Consider the following 18,913-nt stretch of genomic DNA (forward strand, 5'->3'; position numbering starts at 1 on the left):
TGCACAGATCATAAACCTCAGCAAGTAAAGGGAGAAACATAACCTCAGTCACTAGGGAAGAAATAAGTCTTCCATGCTGTCCCTACCACATACGGTCATCTCAGTCACCTGTGAGCTGATTCTCAGGCAGCAAGTCCGCATCCATGCCTCCATCCTCACCAACACTACAGGCTTCTTCACATGGAGAGGTGTTCCAGAAGATGTTCCTAATTCCCTCTGTAAACACGCTTATACCTTAATTGCAAATTATTTTAATCAATTTTTGTACATCATACTGTTTTGGAAAGAGACATACATCTTTTGGATTAAGAGTTATTCAAAAATACTCAGATTCATGACTTACCTTAATCTAAAGGAGCTTTTGTGTCATGATAAGACCTAAGAATCAGCCAACTGCCCTACCAAATAGGAAAGTCACAATTTCCAGTAATTTTTGCCTAAGATATAAAAGTTAGATCAGTGGCCTATGAGTATGATGCAGCCTGTTTAGAGTACTATGGAATTATAGTGGTCGGTATAGAAGACTGGAGTTCAAGATAAATTAAGGCTAAATTCAAGAGATCACGTTGCGTTACATAGCAAAGAGGCTCCAGGTCAAGAACGGGCAGTAGCGAGACCCAAACAGGGATTCCAGCCAAAATTTAGTGCAAGGCTTTACCCTGGGAGAGCCATACCTTGTCCATTGCACATGTAGCAAGTTTGACCCTTCTCTCATTCCTGCAAGACCTGCTTAGTTCACCAGTGCAGGAAAATCCCACTGGCTGAAGAACAGAATAATGATGCCCTCCTAGATTTGGTCGTAAAGTTAATAGTTTTGTTTGTAATTTGCTTTGGATTGGGATGAGGTGACCAGGCTATAGACTGCATCAGGGCCCTGTTAAACTGGGCCTTCCTGGATTACAGAGGAAAATGCACAGACACAATGAAACAACATGTTCAAACAAATAAGTATCTTATATTATTTATATGTAACAATTTGACACAGAGGTTTTATGTACTAAATTTTATGACATACAAAGAAATAAAATAGCTTTTGGAAGGCATAGCTCCAACTGAAGAAAAAATCTGGCTTACCTATGCTGCTTCAAGATCAAACAACATTCACTTTAATGTGTAAAGTATCTATTAGACAGGATGTGTAAGGATTGTAACAGTGTATAAAATAGTGCTATAATTTTTAGTGTAGTTTTCCTACAAATATCGCAACATATTTAATAGATGTTGCATATAAGGAGGACAAGAGGACTTCCCATATTCAAAAGCTAAAATATCAAGAAAAAAATATAATAATTAGTGTAAATTTTAGAGAATCTTAAATCACTTCATGCACACAAAGCCAGATTCCTTTCCAGTTACACATGTACACAAGGAAAATAAGTTTTGCAATTATTAGCAATTATCTTTGAAGCAGTTATTTTCACAGACAGTATTTTTATGAACCATCCAAATCAGGTTAGCATATATCAGTGCCATAGTTATATTAGCTTTCCCTTTTAATTAAATAAAACTGTTGAATAAACAATTATGTTCCAGTGCTTATTAATATAAATCTTGGTCAGCTTTCAAAAGAAAGCTTGTTTCCAAAAGACTTGTTTGTCCTATAATATTTTTAAAGAGCTGTTGTATTGTCACTCAAAAGTGCATCTATCATACCTTAATAGAGGTAATTAGACAGAAAACAAATTATACACCCGTATGATTATCAAGAAGCTTGATAACATTCCACAGCAGTAATTTTAGCATTACATGTTCATGTACCTACTACACATTATTAGATAAATCCAATGTGACAATCTCATCACGGGCATGCTCAAAGCCGAGGCTACACACAAAAAAAAAAAAATCAATAAAATGTGGGACATAGGCAAGCTCTAGTCTCTCAATCACACATCTGTTAGGCACTTCAGTTTAAAGTAAGGCTGTGGAAGACAGATATTTGAGTTTTTAATCTCGTAGATGACACTGCCATTCAAGTTAAAACATTAGTGAGGGAGCCCCTAGGAGAGCTCTTTCTCATACTCTTTTGCGAAGGAGCCAGATCCACTGGCCTGAACAGTGTCGCACTATTACATCCTGGCTAATGATCCAGCTCACTGATGTCAAGGGATGTAAGGAACGGATCTAAAATTGCTCCACTCCACAGAAACATGCCCTTGCCTTAACAAGCTTGGGCTCATGCCCTCAATGAAAGCAAAATCTGGAAACCTGGAAAAGCATTGCAACAGCTCAGAACGCTAGGCTCAGCCCTTGGGACTCTCCAGCCCCGTCTGCACTGAAGTCAGTAACACAATTCACACTGATTTCCATATAGCTGAGCTTTTGCTTCCAGTTTAAATTGATAACAAGGACATTCATGTCATCAGATGACCAGCATTATCCACTTTCACTTGTCTCCCCAGTTCCTCCATAAGGCAGAACTGATGAATGCCTATTGCTTTAGAAAATATTAGTGTTTACCTCCCCCTTTTGCAGAAAAATTTAAGATTATTATAAACATTTTTTGTGGGGAACTATCAAATTGATTAAAAACATTTCATAATCTGTTTCCAGCTTTAAAGCTATATAAAGAACAGTGCAATATAAAATGTTTCACTCTTGAGAAATTTTAAATATTTTCTCAAAGAGTGTATGTGAATAAATCCATCTCCATTCATACCATACACACATTGTTTAGTTTCTCTCCCACGGAGCCATATAAATAGTATCTAGAAGTGAAGCCTAACGCCCATGCAATTTTTCTCTCTGCAAAGGCTCAGGCATGAAGCTAAGAGACATTGAGCAGAGCCCAATGACAGTTAGGGAAATGGCTATGCAGAGGCCCATTGAACCGAGAGTCTGAAGGGCCGAGGGAAGCATCGAAGTGGCCAGGAGCCAGTCGTGGCGCTCGGTCATATCCATCCTGATGGCTTCCATCTGGAAGTGCGTGCCAATGATCCCACATACGTGGAAAACCTGGTGGCTGTGCCCTAAAATAAAGTCAAAAGCATTCTGCTTGAAATGCCTTGGGTTTCGTGAAAACACAACCAGGAGAGTTCAGCAAACCTTCTGCATAGAACCCGTTGCCTCCTTACACCACATATTAAAAAAAAATCTCTTTTACTTATTTCTATAGCTTTTATTGTCGTGCCACGAGATTACGGAGATTTTCCTTTCCAAAACGCATTGAACTCCAGCCAGCTACACTCGACAGGAGAGACATGCAGCTCTGTGCTGCAATCCTGGCACATGACACGTGAAGTAGCACTGAGCTTACACACGGCTTCAATGGGAGACCAAGGAAAACCCTCGATGTTGTCAGGAGGAGGACTCTGATCCAGTCTCTCCTTGGAGACTGCTCTTGCAATGCCCTGACATGGCACTCTGAAGCATCACTGTGCTACAGGTGATGTCCTTTGCATGAGAAATGAGAGCTTTTTGGTTGCAAAACCCCTTAAGAAACATTTTTGGCACAACAGGCTTCAGGATCTGTTTCCGCTTTGGTTAGGCAAGATTACTGTATCTTGTATGTATAACTGCACCTAGAATTTGCAAGAGGGACTATATTATAACCTTTGAGAGTCACTCATGCATTAGTGCTCTTCCCTCCTGAAAATAATGCAAAAACAGCCCAGACTCACCCTTTTGGCACTTACCAATGTAGTCAAAGTGTCCTGGTGCAAGTCTCTCTGGCAGGTGGCTAGCAAAGATGAAGCACGTGAGGAAGGCAAGCACTGTGTGTCTGTAGTGCACCGTGATCACGGCCTCCGTGCAGCTCTCCACCGCGCACAGGTAGAACTGCAAAAGTAAAGAAAAGGCCACATGACGCTACCGTGCAACAGAAAGAGAGGGAACAACTAAAGACACCCTTCAGCCCCTGTGTCCCAAGGGCCACATTAGGGCCGCTGGGGAATCCCCATCCCAGCCCTCCATGGCCTGCGCCAGCCTCGTGTGGCTCCAGGGCGAGGATGGGGCTTGGCAGGCCCTCCTCTCCACGGTGTGTGTGTGTGTGCCGGGGCTTTCCAGCCGCCAGTTTCCTAAAGGAGGCAGCACCAATTTGCAGCCTCTCAAGCCTCAGTAGCCTCTGACTGCTCCTCATCTAGGAACAGGGCATGTGGTAGGCTGACAGCGGCTGTTGGGAGCTAGAGCTCTGCTTGCAGGACCTGTGACTCAATACAAGAGCAAGAGCTCTTGCCTCTGTTTCATGTGAATTCCAGGCCCCCACCTCCTGTCCTTAGATCTCACTGCAGGAAAATTCCCACCCAGCTCATGTTTAGAAACTAAGCACAGCTTTCAAAGACAGCAAATTTCCAGCACAGGAGAAGTTTGAATGCCCTGCTTTGAAGTGAGAACAATTCATGTATCAATGGGTACAGGAAAAAATAACCAAATCTCTTTTCCTGCTGGTGTTAGTTTTCTATTAAAAAAAAAAAAAGTTGATATATTTTCCAAAGTATTTTCAGACTGAGATTAAGCAGCTGATATTTCTGACCCCACAGCAAGTAAATATCTTGGTGCTGAGAATTTTGACTTTTCAAGGCATACCCTGTAGAAGAGAGGAATGCTGTCAAATAGGTATGGGTACACAAAGGCCAGAGTGCGGGAAGCTTTGCTGAACCGAGGCCGCTCCACCTCCAGAAACCTGAATCAAAACAAAGAAAGCATTTCCCATTACAGAGGCATGGCAGATGAGGCTAACACAAGTGCTGGATTCTGTTTTGCATTAGTTTCCTGGGAACTGTGCCTTGCAACACATAGACTGGGCACACTTTTTCCCAGAGAGGTCTGTGAATTTCAGCCCATACAGTGCAGTTTTTGTGTGCTGACAATATTAAAGCTGCAACCACCCCCAGTTCAGGTGGCTGATCCTTTCCTGGCTGAATATGGAGGTGGAGGGGAAGGATGAGAGGAGCCCCCCTTTCTGTATTACGTGCAGAAGAGCTTCACACTGAGTCCGGGCAAAGCCTCTTCTCCACCAGCTGTGCAGGTTTGAGGACAAGAGCTGCAATGAGGAGTCAGCCAGGGCTCAGCCAAAGCAAATCTGACTGCCAGCTCTGCTGAAAATACCCTAATTTAATATGACAGTGTGCTGCTTTTTGCTCTCTCCAGCCCTTCTCCTCTTTCCTCTGCCTCACCTCACATCCTTCTCCTGCTCCCCTTTGCTTTCCAGCTTGTTGACTGCTTTTTAATCAAGGTCCGCCCCCCCCCCCCCCCCATAACCCCTGGGCCTTCCCCTCCATTTGCTGCTGTTGGCTGGCTCTGCAAGATGTCTCTGTCCCCCAAGGGTGCCCTTTCTCACTGCACACCGCCGGCCGGTGCCCGAGATGATGCTGCATCACAGACATGACTATGCGCACCCACAAACTGACCCAGCAGCCGCGTCTGCGCTGCCAGCTCTGCGGGTAGCTGAGCCTGACATTTCCCTCCAGCCATCTTCCCTATCTCAGGGTGGATGCACCAGCACATCAGGTGACCTCTAGCTATTTCCATGATTACTGAATCACACCTAATTTACAGCCCAGTTCATGACGCTCTTATCCTTACTAAAAAAAAAAATCACAGACCAGAAGAAAATCAGCCAAGTTCTGTCTCCAACAGGTACACTTTCTAGACATGGTTTAGTATGCACCAGGCTCTCACAGACACTGGAAGCAGCTTTGAAAATGTGGAGTCTTTTTTACTCCATCTTAGCACTGCTGATTTTGGTTCTTTTATCAGTGCTCATTAACGATTACTCATCAGCAGCTGGGAGCAGAGCTTGTCTTTAAACAGCTGCTGCCCCTGCAGTTCTTTTTAACTGAGTTTTTACTCTCATAGTTTTGAATTCAAGCTTTCTGAGCACAGCAATCCCAAGGAGAATACATCTGCATTAGTTTAGGCGGCTTTGTAGGAAATACAGCATGCAGGCTGCAATTGCCAATGTTTGTTGATTAAGCTGTATTGCAGCCAAAATGCATGAAATGTCTCCACATACTTCTTTTTTACATCCTGCCAAGACTTTGCAATTGTCATTGTAGAGAGTGCATGGAGACAGATACTAAAACCAAAAAATAAATTAATTTAACAAGTTACCTTTTTGTGACATCATGACTATAACAACAACAAGCTTATTGGTTATAATGATACCATCTATGAGGAGGAAAGGGTATGTCTGGATGGAGAACAATATTCTAATTTCCTTGCAGGGGGGAATGCACACTGTTGAGTATGTCCTACACTGTAGGACTTATTTCATAGCTCAGATCACAAAATAACTGAACACACAGATTCCCCCAAAACACAGTATAAAAACTGCAGGAATAGCAGCTAGGTCATAAGCTGCGTGCAGAGTCCCCAGGCTGCTTTGACACAACAGGAACATGACTCAGACGAAATCTTGACACCAAAAACCAGATAGAGCCACAAAGAGGCACTGTATCACCCGCTGTGTGCAGCCGCAAGTGAGCTCGGGCAGCGCAGCCCACCACGACCCACCACGGCAGGACCCACGTGGCCAACCAAGCTGCCGCAGAGGAGCCAGATGCCTCTCCCTGCGTGCCACCAAGGAGCACAACGCCCGTCTGGGCAGTCAGTCCAGCCGGGAGGCCTCCCACACCCAAACTCGCCATGCGGGATGCCAGAGTCAGGGTGCACCAGAAAGCAAACAGAAAACCTCTCCCTCTGACATTTCTGAATAAGGCAGAACAAGACTGAGCTTTATAGCATTTCAGCCCAATGAGGGAACAAGGAGATTAACTTAACTCGAACAGAATTACAACCGATCTGCTTGCAAAGCAGAAGAGCTCTATTGAGATAACCCCAAATACATGTTGAAAACACAGCAAAGAGAAGTTATACTCGAGAGCTACAACTGCATAAGGAGCTTCACCTCACTCCTGCTCCGTTTGGCCCTGTCTATCATGGCCTTCAGGAGACCTTGGTGTGAAACACCATGGTGATGGTCAAGATGCCTCCTACTGTATTTTCTCCTATCTTTCTACAGTATTCCCACTGTAGAAATCTGATATTGCTACTGTATGTTCCTACTGTGGAGTCATCTGCAGGGTGCTTCACTCCACTTCTGAACGCAAGTTGCCCAGGTATTGCTCTGTGGTGTCTTGCTACCCCTTGCTGTGCATCTTCCCACTCTTTTGGCTATGTACAGATCTAACCTGCATACTTCTGTTCCCAAAACTTTGCCACAACATTGCAGTCTGGGCATATGGCCAGGCACACAGCAACCCCTGGGACAGTACCCTATTCACAGGGGACTGCATGAGATATAACAGAGTTCAAGCGTACTCTGTCCTCATTGTGAAAAGCTCATACAGTTTTTTCTACTTTCATGTAGAAGTCCGCAGGGAGATGCCAAATTCTCAAACATGAAAGAGCGCCTTTGTTCGACTGCTCATCCCATGGGTGGGGAACGTGGTCAAATGTACTCTGCGACAACGCTACAGGGCTTATCTAGCACCACAGAAAAGATAAGCGTGCTTATTTAAATCTATCTGCATACGCTTCCTGGTCTGGCAATTCAGTGTTCCTAGGGCAAAGGATGTAAAAGACAAAAAAAAGAAAAAAGAATGGACTAAGAATTACAATGGACTAATCAACGAGCTGCACAGGATTGGAAAATTTTCCTGAGAAGCTGAAAAATTTGGTGCAGTAGGCTTAGCAAATGCCTTCACATGTTCCTCAGACGCCCTGCTGAAAGCCTCCGCCTTCATCAAGCAGCTGTGTCTTCAACCACATTAATTTGCAATCCCATCGACCGCCACGTGGCATATGCAAAACGGCCGGGGTGGCCCACGCTACCTTTGCTGTTGAATTTAGCCACAATAAGTGATCTCAGAAGGGTCCCTGAGCCTTCCCCTCGCCTAGCACTAACAGTTGGAGCATGCACCAGTCCGAAACAGCCAGGCGTAGGGCTTGCTTCTGCCCTCGCAAGTTCCCCTGTTGCTGGCGAAGGTGCCGTCCGTCCATCCGTCTGTCCCTCTCCCGGCTCACCTCGCAAGCCCCGTGGAGGGTGCAGTGGAAAGGGGCCGCTGGGACCGCTTTGCTGAGCTGCTATGTCTAAGGCGGAGAAGAGGCGGCGTGCCGGGACGGGCTCCCCGAGAGGCCACCCGGCGTAGGGACGCCACCACCCACTGCACAATCCACTTGCAGATCTGCCTCTTGCAGCCTGCGGGCTGGTCTCGCCCGGCGCGACGGGGCGCCTGGCGCAGGGAGGACAGCCAGGCGGGTGCAACGGCTGAGCCACATCCTGCGAAAGCAACGGGGCGATGCCGGGGCACACCACGGGGCACTGCGCTGCGCGAGCCACTTACGGCAACCGGGCGAGCGGCGGGGCCGCGAGGCAGGCGCCAGCCTGCGGCTGGGGAACCACGCGCCCCGGCCCTCCTCGCAGCGCGGCGCGGTGCCCCGGGCCAGCGACACCGCTCTTCCTCCGCAGCCCCGCGAGCTGCAACCTGCGAGGAAAGAGAGAAAGGAGAGAGACAGGCGAAAGGGAGAGCATGAAGGAAGAAGGGTCGCATGCGGCGGCGTTGCTGGCGCAGAAGAGCCCAAGTTGTCCCGGTGCGCGGCGAGGGAAGCCAGCTCCACGCCACTGGAGCTGCACGGATCCGGCCACCCCGCCTCGCCAGCGTGGAGCAAGGGCGTCCACGGGCCCCCCCCCCCCGGGGAGCTGATGGCCAAGCGCGGGAGACTGCAATCCCGAAAGGCAGGTTGGGGATGCCCAACCGAGTCCCTTCCCCCTCCCCCCCCCCCAAAAAAAAAAGCATCTGGCAAGCCCTGGCTGCAGTCACCAGTCAAGGGGGTCTCGCGCCGCTTGCACTGGGGCGTCAGCCGGGGCCGATCGAACCACCCTGGCGCGGAGCTGGAGCACAGCAGGGCCCAGTGTCGGGTACTTCTGCTGACCCAGGAACCTTCCATTGATTTTTTTTAAGGTGATGCTTGGTGGATTTACTACTTATGCAATTTACAGTGAGAATTACTGGACAACAGCAATTGTTATTCTGTCATATAGTAATAGGAGCATATTTTTCACGTAACTGTACTTACAGTTTAGTAGTGGTGAGATGCTGACATTTAAATTTGCAGATCAAGAATTTAGAAAATTCCCAAACAATCTTGAACAGACCACAAGCCGCTGAAATGTCCTAAGTGTTATCTTCAAGAGGTAAGTACTAGGGTTAGCACATGGTGAGTGAGCTTCGCTTGCTAAGCCCAACTAGCAAAACAACAGAGAGACGCAGAAGACAAAAATAAGAGGGAAAAAGAGACAAAAAGAAGGAAAAAGAAATGAGGAGCGTAAGGAAGAAATACCAAGTCTCTACTGGCATCATCCACAGACGGTCTAGGAGTGATCCTCGATTCTGCAGTACCGTAGACTAAATATAGGTCCAAGGGACTTACTCTGGTGAGTAACCCTTAGTCCAAAAGACAAGTAAATCCCTTCATTTTCAATAGATACTAGAATAAGCCAAAATTTCAGGATCCATCAGAAATATCAAGAGCTCTGTACCCTCCCTCTCGGCAAAACACTGATGCTCAGCTGCACCTCGCCCTGAGCAGCCGGTCTCCTGCAGCGAAACCGGCCGGGTGTCTTTATTGTTTCGTGCTCTTGTTGCTGAACTCGTTTCTCGCTGTTGAGGTGGCAGCAGTCAAAATGCATTTAGGGCGCAGGTGACGGCCCCGGGGCAGAGGCGCGCTCGGTGCCGGGGCAGCAGAGGCAGAAAAGCCCCCAGGGCGGCGCTGCGGGGTTACAGGGCGCCGTGACGGCGACCCACGCCAGCCAGCACAACTGCAGCACCGTGCCGGGTTAACACCACAAAAGAGAAGGAACGAATAACGCCGAACTAGTCACCCACCTTGAGAAAACAGAAATTGTGTTTCTTGTAAAGCAAACTGCATGATATTGTAACGGCAGATAGAAAGACAGCCTTGAAGAAAGTATCTACCATGAATTAAATTTAAAAAAAAACCCATCCTGCTAGAGATCTGGCAGAGAATGTATAGCTAGAAATCAGCTAAGTACTTTAGACATTTTTAAAAGAGTTTTTCAAAACAAATTGTCTAATTCTATTCCAGAACACAATACCATATGCATAATGCTATTTATGCTTTAAAAATAATGCAGTCAACTGTGAGAATATTAGGGTTCCTCCTCTGCAAATCTGTAACACACACGCACACCAAACTTAGGCTGAGAAGTACTTTCGACAGTTAAAATTGAGCACATGCTTAAATGTTTGTGGCATAGGAGGCTGCAACCTTTACAGACTATTAGAAAGACTACAGGCAAAACAGGCGGTTGTCTTCCAGCTAGACATACAATACAAAACTACCTTCTGAATTTTCAAAAATTAAAACTTCTCCAACTGCTTTGCAGCTTTGTTTGCAGTCTATGCTAGGATCAGCTTGCAACATATTTCTCAAGTTAAAACATCCTCTTCCTCCCCTTCCTGACCATAAGGCACAAACCATTGCAACACAGTCTGCAATTATGAAACTTTATTAATAATACTAATTAATGATTATGCTTTAGCAATCAGAGCAGATAAAGCAAAAGGTAACTATACCTGGAATAGCAGGAGAGGCTGGTGCTAACAACAGTGTTAAACACAGCGATGGGAACATAGTAATAGTGGAAAGTGCTGTTCACCCATTCTTTTGGGAAAATATAGGCTGAATATGCCAGTGCAGAACCTGGAAGTAAAGAAAGACCCCGATTAGTCACAAACGCTATTCGTATCCTCAGCAACCTCACAGATGCATCTATGGACTTCATGGTCTCAGACAGGATGAATCAGCTTTTTATGGGTATGTCCTTCCAGATAGATCCTAAACATATCTGCAGGCTGTGTTTCTGGGACGGCGAGCAGCTCCGAGTTAAGGCCACTTGCCGGGGACTACGAGGAGTCTGGGACAGGCGAGAATGAAGCCACCGATGCCGACAGAAGTGACCGAGCTCACTGGAACGCCAGGGCTGCCGGCAGGGACGGGTTTATGGACAGTCCAGCTTGATTGCCCTACGGCACTTCGGACCCCCAGGTACAGATCCACCGTCCTGATGAGGACTGTGGGGAACAGGTCAAACCCGGAAGTCACTTCAGCCAGTCATTTTGGAGGCACAGGAGAACACTTCTAATTAGAGCCTGGAATTGGTCTCTGTCACAAAAGGGAGCTATAAACTCAACGAGAAGAGCTGGCTGAGTAGCTAGGGAAGGTAGCACCTTTCTCTCTGCACTGGCCGACCACCCTGACAACGCTCTCTTGCGAGTACACTGCCGCCAGGAATCGGAGGCATGCTATGCTGTGCTAAGACCGAGTCTGATCTTGCTTACGCTGGTTTTTACCCCAGCGAGGTGACACCAACTTCACTGCATTTCATTTTTCTTTAATATGTTATTTTATTTTTCCTTGTTCTGTCTACTACAAAGAAAGAGCCCAGCCCACGGCTCTACCCTGGCATTGCCGGGGACAAAGCACACACGGGAGGGCCCAGCCCAAAATCGTTATTGTAATAATAATAATAATTCTGAGCGGTGTCAGAGATGCTTCACACCCATCCATGCTCGGTGATTACCAAAGCATTTCGCTTTATTCAGATTCTGATTATTGCATTATATTCATGATCTGGACTATTAAGTGCTGGACTTAGCCGTGTCATTGCAGTTGCCCTCAGCAGGAGACGACACGTCCTGCTGAGCTCGCTCCTTCCCAAGCACGATAAACAAACCGCGAGGCAGTAACCCCTCAGCAGGATCTATCTGATCTGCGAGTGAGTCACGAAGGCCTCCTATAACCTTCACGGGGATGCGAGCGAAACGCAGCAGGCGAGGAAAAGCATCGTGGCTGGCTGCTCCCAGCAGCGGCCAGGCCGCTCCCCGGCGGGCGGCACTGCCGGGGCTGCAGCGGCCCGGAGGAGCCGAAGCCGGGCGCTAGCGTCCGCCACCTCGGCTCGGCCCGCAGTCGGAGCCGTCTCCCCGCGCCCGGCTCCCTTCAGCCCCGTCGCCTGCGTTTCCCAACGCTTCGGTGCCGCCCGCGAAAAGCGCTACTGACGCATCAGGGCTCTGCCGGGCTCAGGCAGCTCTGCCGGTAGCAGGATCCGTGCGAGCACAGCGCATTCATTATTAATCGTCACCGTTACATGAAATACACAGCGATCCCCAAGTATTTCAGCCATTAGCCGCAGCTGAGGAAGGGAAATGAGATACAATTAAGCAATATTTGCCGGCAGGCCAAAACGAATCAAGAGGGGCAGGGCTCAGGCGCGCGTCGCGAGCTCCCAACTTGGGGCCCACCCGTGGCGAACAGCTCGCCTCGGCCGCTTGCACCCCGCCGGCGTCCGCCCGGGCTCGTTGCGTGCTCCACCGCAGCGGCGGCCGCGCGTCCTTACCTAAGCTGTACGTGCTGAGAGCGGCGTAGTCGAAGAAATAGCAGATGTGCCGGGCCCGGCTGGACATGGTGCTGAAGGTGTGCGCGCAGCTGGAGGCCAAGGGGTAGAGGCAGCAGGAGAGCAGGTAGGCGAGGAAGGGCCAGGCGCGGGCGCCCGCCCGCACGTCCCGCGAGGGCAGCGAGCCCAGCAGGTGCCACAAGAAGTACCTGCAAGGCAAAGGCGCTCGCGAAGCCCCCGCCGGGCTCCTCGCTGGCCTCGCCGCCGGCAGCCGGCTGCGCGCGGAGAGCCACCGATCGTTTTAGAGCTACTTTCTTTTTGGATGGCTGCAAACGGTGAGGGCTGGATTTCAGCCTCGTTAATGGGAATTGGCTGAAGAGCTAATGCTTCAGCTGGTGCTGTGCAAATTCTCACTTCTCTTTTGCTCCTACCTCTTTCCCTTTGGTCCTCCCAGACTGACTCCAGAAGCCAAACCCTTCTCCCAAGCCTGTCGCCCCTCCTGCCTTTGGAGAGACCCGCTGCAAGGACCCTGCCACCTACCCCTGCAGATCTGCCAACGCTTCAAAGCACGGCATTAGATTAAAAAGGCAGAACAGGTTAGGTACCAGGCAGGCACAAAATGCGTCCAGATATTGAGGGTTTCGTTCGTCATTTGGAAGACGCTGAGCAGACAGTCTGTTGCAGAGCTCCTCGGGTGGCGATACCCAGACAGGATTCCCTGCTCCTGGTACCCCTGCAAAGACAGCGGCGGAAAGAGCTGGACTGCGAGCTCCGGTCCTCGCGCTGTGCCCGGGACGGCGTGCAGCGCGCCAGCCGCTGAGTCCTGCGGAAAGCACCGGCTGCAAATCTTCCTGGAGAAGGAGGATAAGCAATTCAGAGCGCCCCACAGAAAGGAGGGCACTCCATGATTGCCCCCCTCCACCCTGCCAAACCCCCTACCAATATTTTAAGGAGTCCTTAAAAAGAGGCTTTTCCCCAGAAAAGATTTTTTTTTCTTTTTTGGCTCCCAGCGGGACATTGTCTGTGGTTTTCAAGCACTGCCCCAAGCCTCCCTCTCTGCTCCCCCCCGGCGGCATGGGAGCGCTGCCCAGGAGGGGCGGTGGTGCAAGGGCACCCGCGGCCACCCAGGCGCGCTGCTCCCACTGCCACCACCCAAAAGCCATCGAATTTCCACCTTAAGCAAATAAAAACCATATATACACACATATATACCTGTGTGTGTGTGTGTATATATGTATGTGTGAGTGCGTATATATACATATATATATATATATACACACACATACATACATACACACGTATAGGTACATACGTATCTCTCTCTCTCCCTCCCTCCAGGCAAAGGTGAGCACCAGAACTTGCCTTACTCACTTCCTGCCATGGCACATTTGGGGCATGCGGTCAGCTAAACGAGAAACTTTTCTCGGTTGCATTAAAACTTTTTTTTTTTTAACCTTGATTTTGACCAAAAATCAAACAACAATGAAGTCCAGGGTGTTTTCACTTCTTTTTTTTTTAAACATGAGCAAATTACAGGAAAAGCTGGACCATCAAAATATGTTATCCTGTTTCTCAAAGTCTCTCTCTTCCCTGCTGGAAGCGTGGAAGTCGCGTTACGAGGCTTTTCCCGCGCGCTCAGGCTGCGCCGCGGCAGGTCCCCGCTCACCTCGGGCACTTGCTTGCTGCTGAGCAGCCGGGGCAGCTTGAGGCTCAGCATCGCGCAAGGTGGGCGCTCCGGCTCGGCAGGGCGGTTTGCAGCTCCGCTGCCTCGCGCCGCCGCCGCCGTTCACGCGCCGCCTGGCTGCATTTGCACTGCGCGGCCCGCGGGTGCCAGCTCCCCGGCCGCGGGCGTCTCGCTTACCGGCCGCCGGGCTTCGGGCCGCCGCGCCGCCTCTCTTGTATCTGCAAAACGAAGGCAAAAGAAGTGAGTTTGCACAGGCGCCGCGCAGGAGCTGGGCCGGGAGCGAAGCGGCTGCGAGGAAGCTGCCGGCCCCGCTCCAGCGAAGCTGGCAGCTGAGCTCGCACGCCCAGGAGGAAACCGCGCAGCGAGGAAGAAGACTGGGCTGCTCCTTGCAAGATCAGCTATAAATAAATGATCGCACAGTTATTTCTCATATAAATAAACTCACTAAAACAAGCCCCCCATCATCCGCACGCCAGTAAAGCTAAACGTTAAAACTTGCTGCTTGCTTTTTTTTTTTCCCCCCCAGGCCACAGTCGTCGTTGCTGCCGAGACCTTCTGGCACCACTTCTGTACGCTGCGGGTTTGGAGGACCAGGGCACCCGGGCAAAACCCAGCCCGACAGGCACGTTTGCACCCGCCACCCCCTTTGCAAACCTCTCTCCCGCAGAGCCGCGAGGGAGAGCCGCTGCGAGCTGCCTCGGCGCGCCAGATGGTATTTTAGGAGCCTCAGCCGTCACGTAGCTTCACACCCTGCCCCGGGCTCGGGGCTCCTCCCGCGCGACCTGTCGGCATTTGCTCGGCAGCTCGGGAGCGGTGCCCAGCGCCCGCCCTGGCACAACGCCCCCGGCAGCAAAAACTCCCCTTTGACAGACAGCCCGAGCTACCGGCCCCAACGGCACGCGTCTCTCCCTGCAAACCCCCCAGCCGCAGCTTCGACAACCTGGGATGGGGATTTCGGCGCGTTGTTGCTCCTGGGCAGGAAGCTGGCGGCAGCGCGGGCGCTCCCGCCCTCCTGCGCCCGCCGTCACCCGCTGCCACCCGGCGCCTCCCGCGCCCTGTCCCACCTCCCCGCGCAGCCGAGAGGGAAGTAGCCAGAGGCGGTTAACCTAGAGGAGAAAATTAACGAGGCAGGAAAGCGATAAACCTGACATAAAGCACAATTGGAAATGCCTTTAGTTAAAGATTACGCTGCAAGCAGGAACGCTTTTCCGTGGCTGGTTTGCTAGGAGCAGGCTGCCTCCGAGTTCCAAGTGGCCTGCAACCAGCTGCGCTCCCCTCGCTGTTTCCCATTTTACCTCCGCGCCAGGCTCGGGACCCGCTCAAGCCTTCGGGAGGTTGGAGAGCTGGGTCTCGCGTCGCTTGCTTGGCTCCTCCAGGAAAAAGGCCCCGGGGTCGGCCCTTTCCTATCAGCCGAGCGCGCCTGGCGTGAACACGAGCGAGCGCGATGACAGGACGGAATAAAAATAATTTCTCTTATCTTGGCGCGAGGGAACCAGGCGCGCAGCTCCCGGCGGCGGCACGCGGTGCACGGCCGGCCCGGCGCGCGCGAGACAGAGGAGTCACCTTGGCCAAGGACTGATTTCCAAACAGCGGGCTCCCGAGGCTCGCCCCGCGCGCCCTACACCCTCCCGCGGCGCCGGCCCGCTCCCGGCCGGCAGCCCAGAGGCGCCCGCCGCCGCGGCAGCTCGCTCGCCTGTCCTCGGCCGCCGAGTTGGCGCCTAGGACCTTCCCGCCTGGCGCTAACTTGGAGGCTGGGATTAGCGCCAGGGAGCGACGGCGCCGCCGCGGGCCCTGCAGCCCGCAGGGGACGGGGCTCGTCGGGGCGCCGCTGTCCCCCGCGCCGCTGCGGTCCGAGCCGGAGCACGGCCCTGCGCAGCCCGGCCTTTCAGTGGAAGAAAAAAAAAATCCCCTCCCTGTTAATGATTAACTTTACGCCTTGCTTGTGGTGGTGCAGGAGAGAGACTTCGTTAAACTGCAAAACTAGTGACCGGGCTCCTTCGAGCCATCATCCCCGGGGCCCGACGCGCCGAAGCCTTTCCCGGCAGGACGGCGGGAAGCCGTACGAGGGTGGCTGTTATTTATCACAGCAGCTGCTACTTGCTCGAGCTCCGATACGAGCAGGCAGCTTTAAGGATGTGCCTATATGCTTAAAGCTTTCCAAAATCCGTGCGTCTCAGGCACGTGCCGGAGCCCTTCGCCGGGCCCGGCCCTTCGATCCGGCCGCCGTTCAGCCCTGCCTACTGCCGCTTGCAAAACGCTACCCCGGAAAGGTCGCGTTATCGCCGTCGCGACACGCTAGGACGGAACGAGCGCAGGAAAACAAGAAAACAACCCGACTTACTGACGGTACCCCAGGGCTGTCCCGGCCGCCCGCAGCTCCTGCCCCCCGTCCGGCTTTCCGGGGCGAAGCGTGCGGGAGCGCGGGCTGCCGCGGGTGGGCTCGCAGGGCCGGGCGGCGCTCGGCTCCCACGCCGGCGTCACTGACCCGCGTGCAAAGAGGGCGCACGTGGGGGCAGGCGGCCGCGGCGCTGCCAGCCCGCCCGGGCAGGTCTGCCACAAGCCGGCGGCGCCGGGCTGCGGCTGGGGAAGGGCGGAAGGACTGCGCCGAGGGCTGCGCCGGGGCAGCCCGGCCCGCTGCTTTCCGAGGTCAGGAGCAAGTTAACGCTGGGGGCGCGGTCTAGCGACACGGGGGGGGGGGGAACCAAACCAAACCGGGAAAAAAAAAAAAACAAAAACCCGCGGCCAAAAGGCAGCAGATGCTGCTCTGCACGGGGTTTAAGGACGCAGAACGAGGGCAGGGAAAAATACGAACTCACAGGCTGCTCCGCGCATCTCCGGCTGCCGGGCCCCGGCGCTGGGCGCCGGAAGACGCCGCGGGCTTGCTTGACGGTCTCTAAGGAGACGGCAGAGTTAAAGCCGGCAGGCAGCGAGCGAGGGAGGCGCTACCGCCCGGGCGCCGGCTCTGGCAGCGGGGTCCCCTTCCGAGGGGCGCGGGCAAGAGCCGGCCCGAGCCGCAGGAAAGCCGCTGCCCTTCCAGCCACGGCGGGAACGGCCGGCCGCCTGCGAGGAGGAAGCCGGGGGGGAGAGGAAATTGTGGCAGAAACGGGAAAAAGGCGCAGGAAGGACTGGGCGCACGCAGGCAGCCCGCCCGGAGCAGGGCGCCTTGCCGGGCGCGGGGCCGGCGGCGCCGGAACGGCCCCCAGCGAGCCGCCCCCCCCCGGCCGAGCCGCCCCCCCCCCGGCCGAGCCGCCCCCCCCCGGCCGAGCAGCACCCGGCCGAGCCGCCCCCCGCGGCCGAGCCGCCCCCCGGGCCGAGCCGCCCCCCCCGGCCGAGCCACCTCCCCCGGCCGAGCCGCCCCCCCGGTCGAGCCGCCCCCCCCGGGCCGAGCCGCCCCCCCCGGCCGAGCCACCTCCCCCGGCCGAGCCGCCCCCCCGGTCGAGCAGCACCCGGTCGAGCCGCCCCCCCCGGCCGAGCCGCCCCCCGGGCCGAGCCGCCCCCCCCGGCCGAGCCACCTCCCCCGGCCGAGCCGCCCCCCCGGTCGAGCCGCCCCCCCCGGGCCGAGCCGCCCCCCCCGGCCGAGCCACCTCCCCCGGCCGAGCCGCCCCCCCGGCCGAGCAGCACCCGGCCGAGCCGCCCCCCCGGCCGAGCCACCTCCCCCGGCCGAGCCGCCCCCCCCGGCCGAGCCGCCCCCCCGGCCGAGCCACCTCCCCCGGCCGAGCCGCCCCCCCCTCGGCCGAGCCGCCCCCCCCCCCGGCCGAGCGCGTCTCCCCTTCGCCCCTGAGAAAGCCTCTGCTTCGGCTGCAGCTCAGGCAGCCGCTGGCACCGCGATTCACGGTGCTGGAGAGCAGCACCAGGTTAGGAAGCTCGAATCGCTGGAGGGTGAGACAAGGTCATCGCTCTCGTATTACAAAGTGCTTAAAAAAAAATCGCTGTATCTGGGCACAATGCATTATTCACAAATCACGGGGAGAAGAAATAATGGTCATTTTAAATCAGGGCTCATGAATATGCAACAGTATCCCGGACCTTAATCACAAGGGAAAATATCTTGACATAAATTTACACGGGGAAGCGGGTTAACCCTCCGTTGCCAGCTCTGCAACACGGCCCTGCCTCGGATGACAAACTCCCAGGGCTCCCGTTGCCGCTTTGCCACCCTTAAACCTCAGGCAGAGGCGCAGCGAGCCTGCGGCACCGCCGGGATTTCCCGTTTTGGCCCCGTTTTCGTCGCAGGGATGCACGTGGCGACGCGTCCCGGGCTGCGGTTTCCAACGCTGCCGCGACGCGTCGACGCTCGGAGCCCCGGCGGCATCGCGCTGGCTGCAAGAGCGCCGTGCAAAACCCCGCGCCCCGGTTTCCTCCGGGCCGGGCAAGCCTCGCTCCGCGCCTTGCGCAGCCCGATATCGCCGGTGCCCTGCTCGCTGCCAGCCCGCACCCGCGCTACGGGCCCGGCCGAGCCGCGCAGCACCGGGCGCCGAGCCGATAAGCACCAATACTGAGTCACGCGGCAAAAACGGAGCCGCGCAGCACGGGCGGGCACCGGCGAGGCCCGTCCTCGCCCCGCGGCCGCCCCGCCGGGCTTGCTGCTCCGGCTGCAGAGGCTTCGCGGCCGCTGCTCGGCCGGGCACGGGGCAGAGCTGGCCTAACTCGGCGGCCCGTCGCCGCGTCTTTTAAGCGGCCGAACTTTGCTCTGAAGCAAAAAGCAGAAATCACACAGGGATCCAAAAAAAAAAAAAAGAAAAGAAATCGCATAAGGACCAAAAAACATCACCCCCAGCCGGGGGGCCGCCGCGCCGCGGTGCACGGGGGAGGCGCTCGCGGGGTGCAAACCCGGAGCCGGCGCTGCGCTGCCAAGCCGGGCAGCCGCTCCGGGCGCT

General features: G+C 53.8%; 1 protein-coding gene across 1 annotated transcript; it reads right to left on the minus strand.

Annotated features, from left to right (window-relative positions):
- Positions 1-935: 935 nt before the first annotated feature.
- On the minus strand, positions 936-14,957 carry PAQR5 (progestin and adipoQ receptor family member 5). The gene is made up of 8 exons (XM_068958641.1): positions 14,482-14,957; positions 14,019-14,254; positions 12,958-13,085; positions 12,356-12,561; positions 10,536-10,662; positions 4,522-4,618; positions 3,633-3,774; positions 936-2,966 (listed from the first exon to the last, which is right to left on the minus strand). Exons 2-8 carry the CDS (start codon positions 14,067-14,069, stop codon positions 2,719-2,721), a joined length of 999 nt encoding a protein of 332 aa, XP_068814742.1. The 5' UTR covers positions 14,070-14,254; positions 14,482-14,957; the 3' UTR covers positions 936-2,718.
- Positions 14,958-18,913: the final 3,956 nt, after the last annotated feature.

Source organism: Struthio camelus, chromosome 12 (assembly GCF_040807025.1).
Source record: "Struthio camelus isolate bStrCam1 chromosome 12, bStrCam1.hap1, whole genome shotgun sequence".
Lineage (NCBI taxonomy): Eukaryota > Metazoa > Chordata > Aves > Struthioniformes > Struthionidae > Struthio > Struthio camelus.

Coding starts and splice junctions, on each gene's coding strand:
- PAQR5 (XM_068958641.1), bottom strand. CDS start 14,069: ATGCTGAGCCTCAAGCTGCCCCGGCTGCTCAGCAGCAAGCAAGTGCCC. Junction 4,619..10,535: donor AGCCTCTCCTGCTATTCCAG/GTATAGTTACCT, acceptor GTTTTGATTCAG/GTTTCTGGAGGTGGAGCGGC. Junction 2,967..3,632: donor AGGACACTTTGACTACATTG/GTAAGTGCCAAA, acceptor ACTTTATTTTAG/GGCACAGCCACCAGGTTTTC.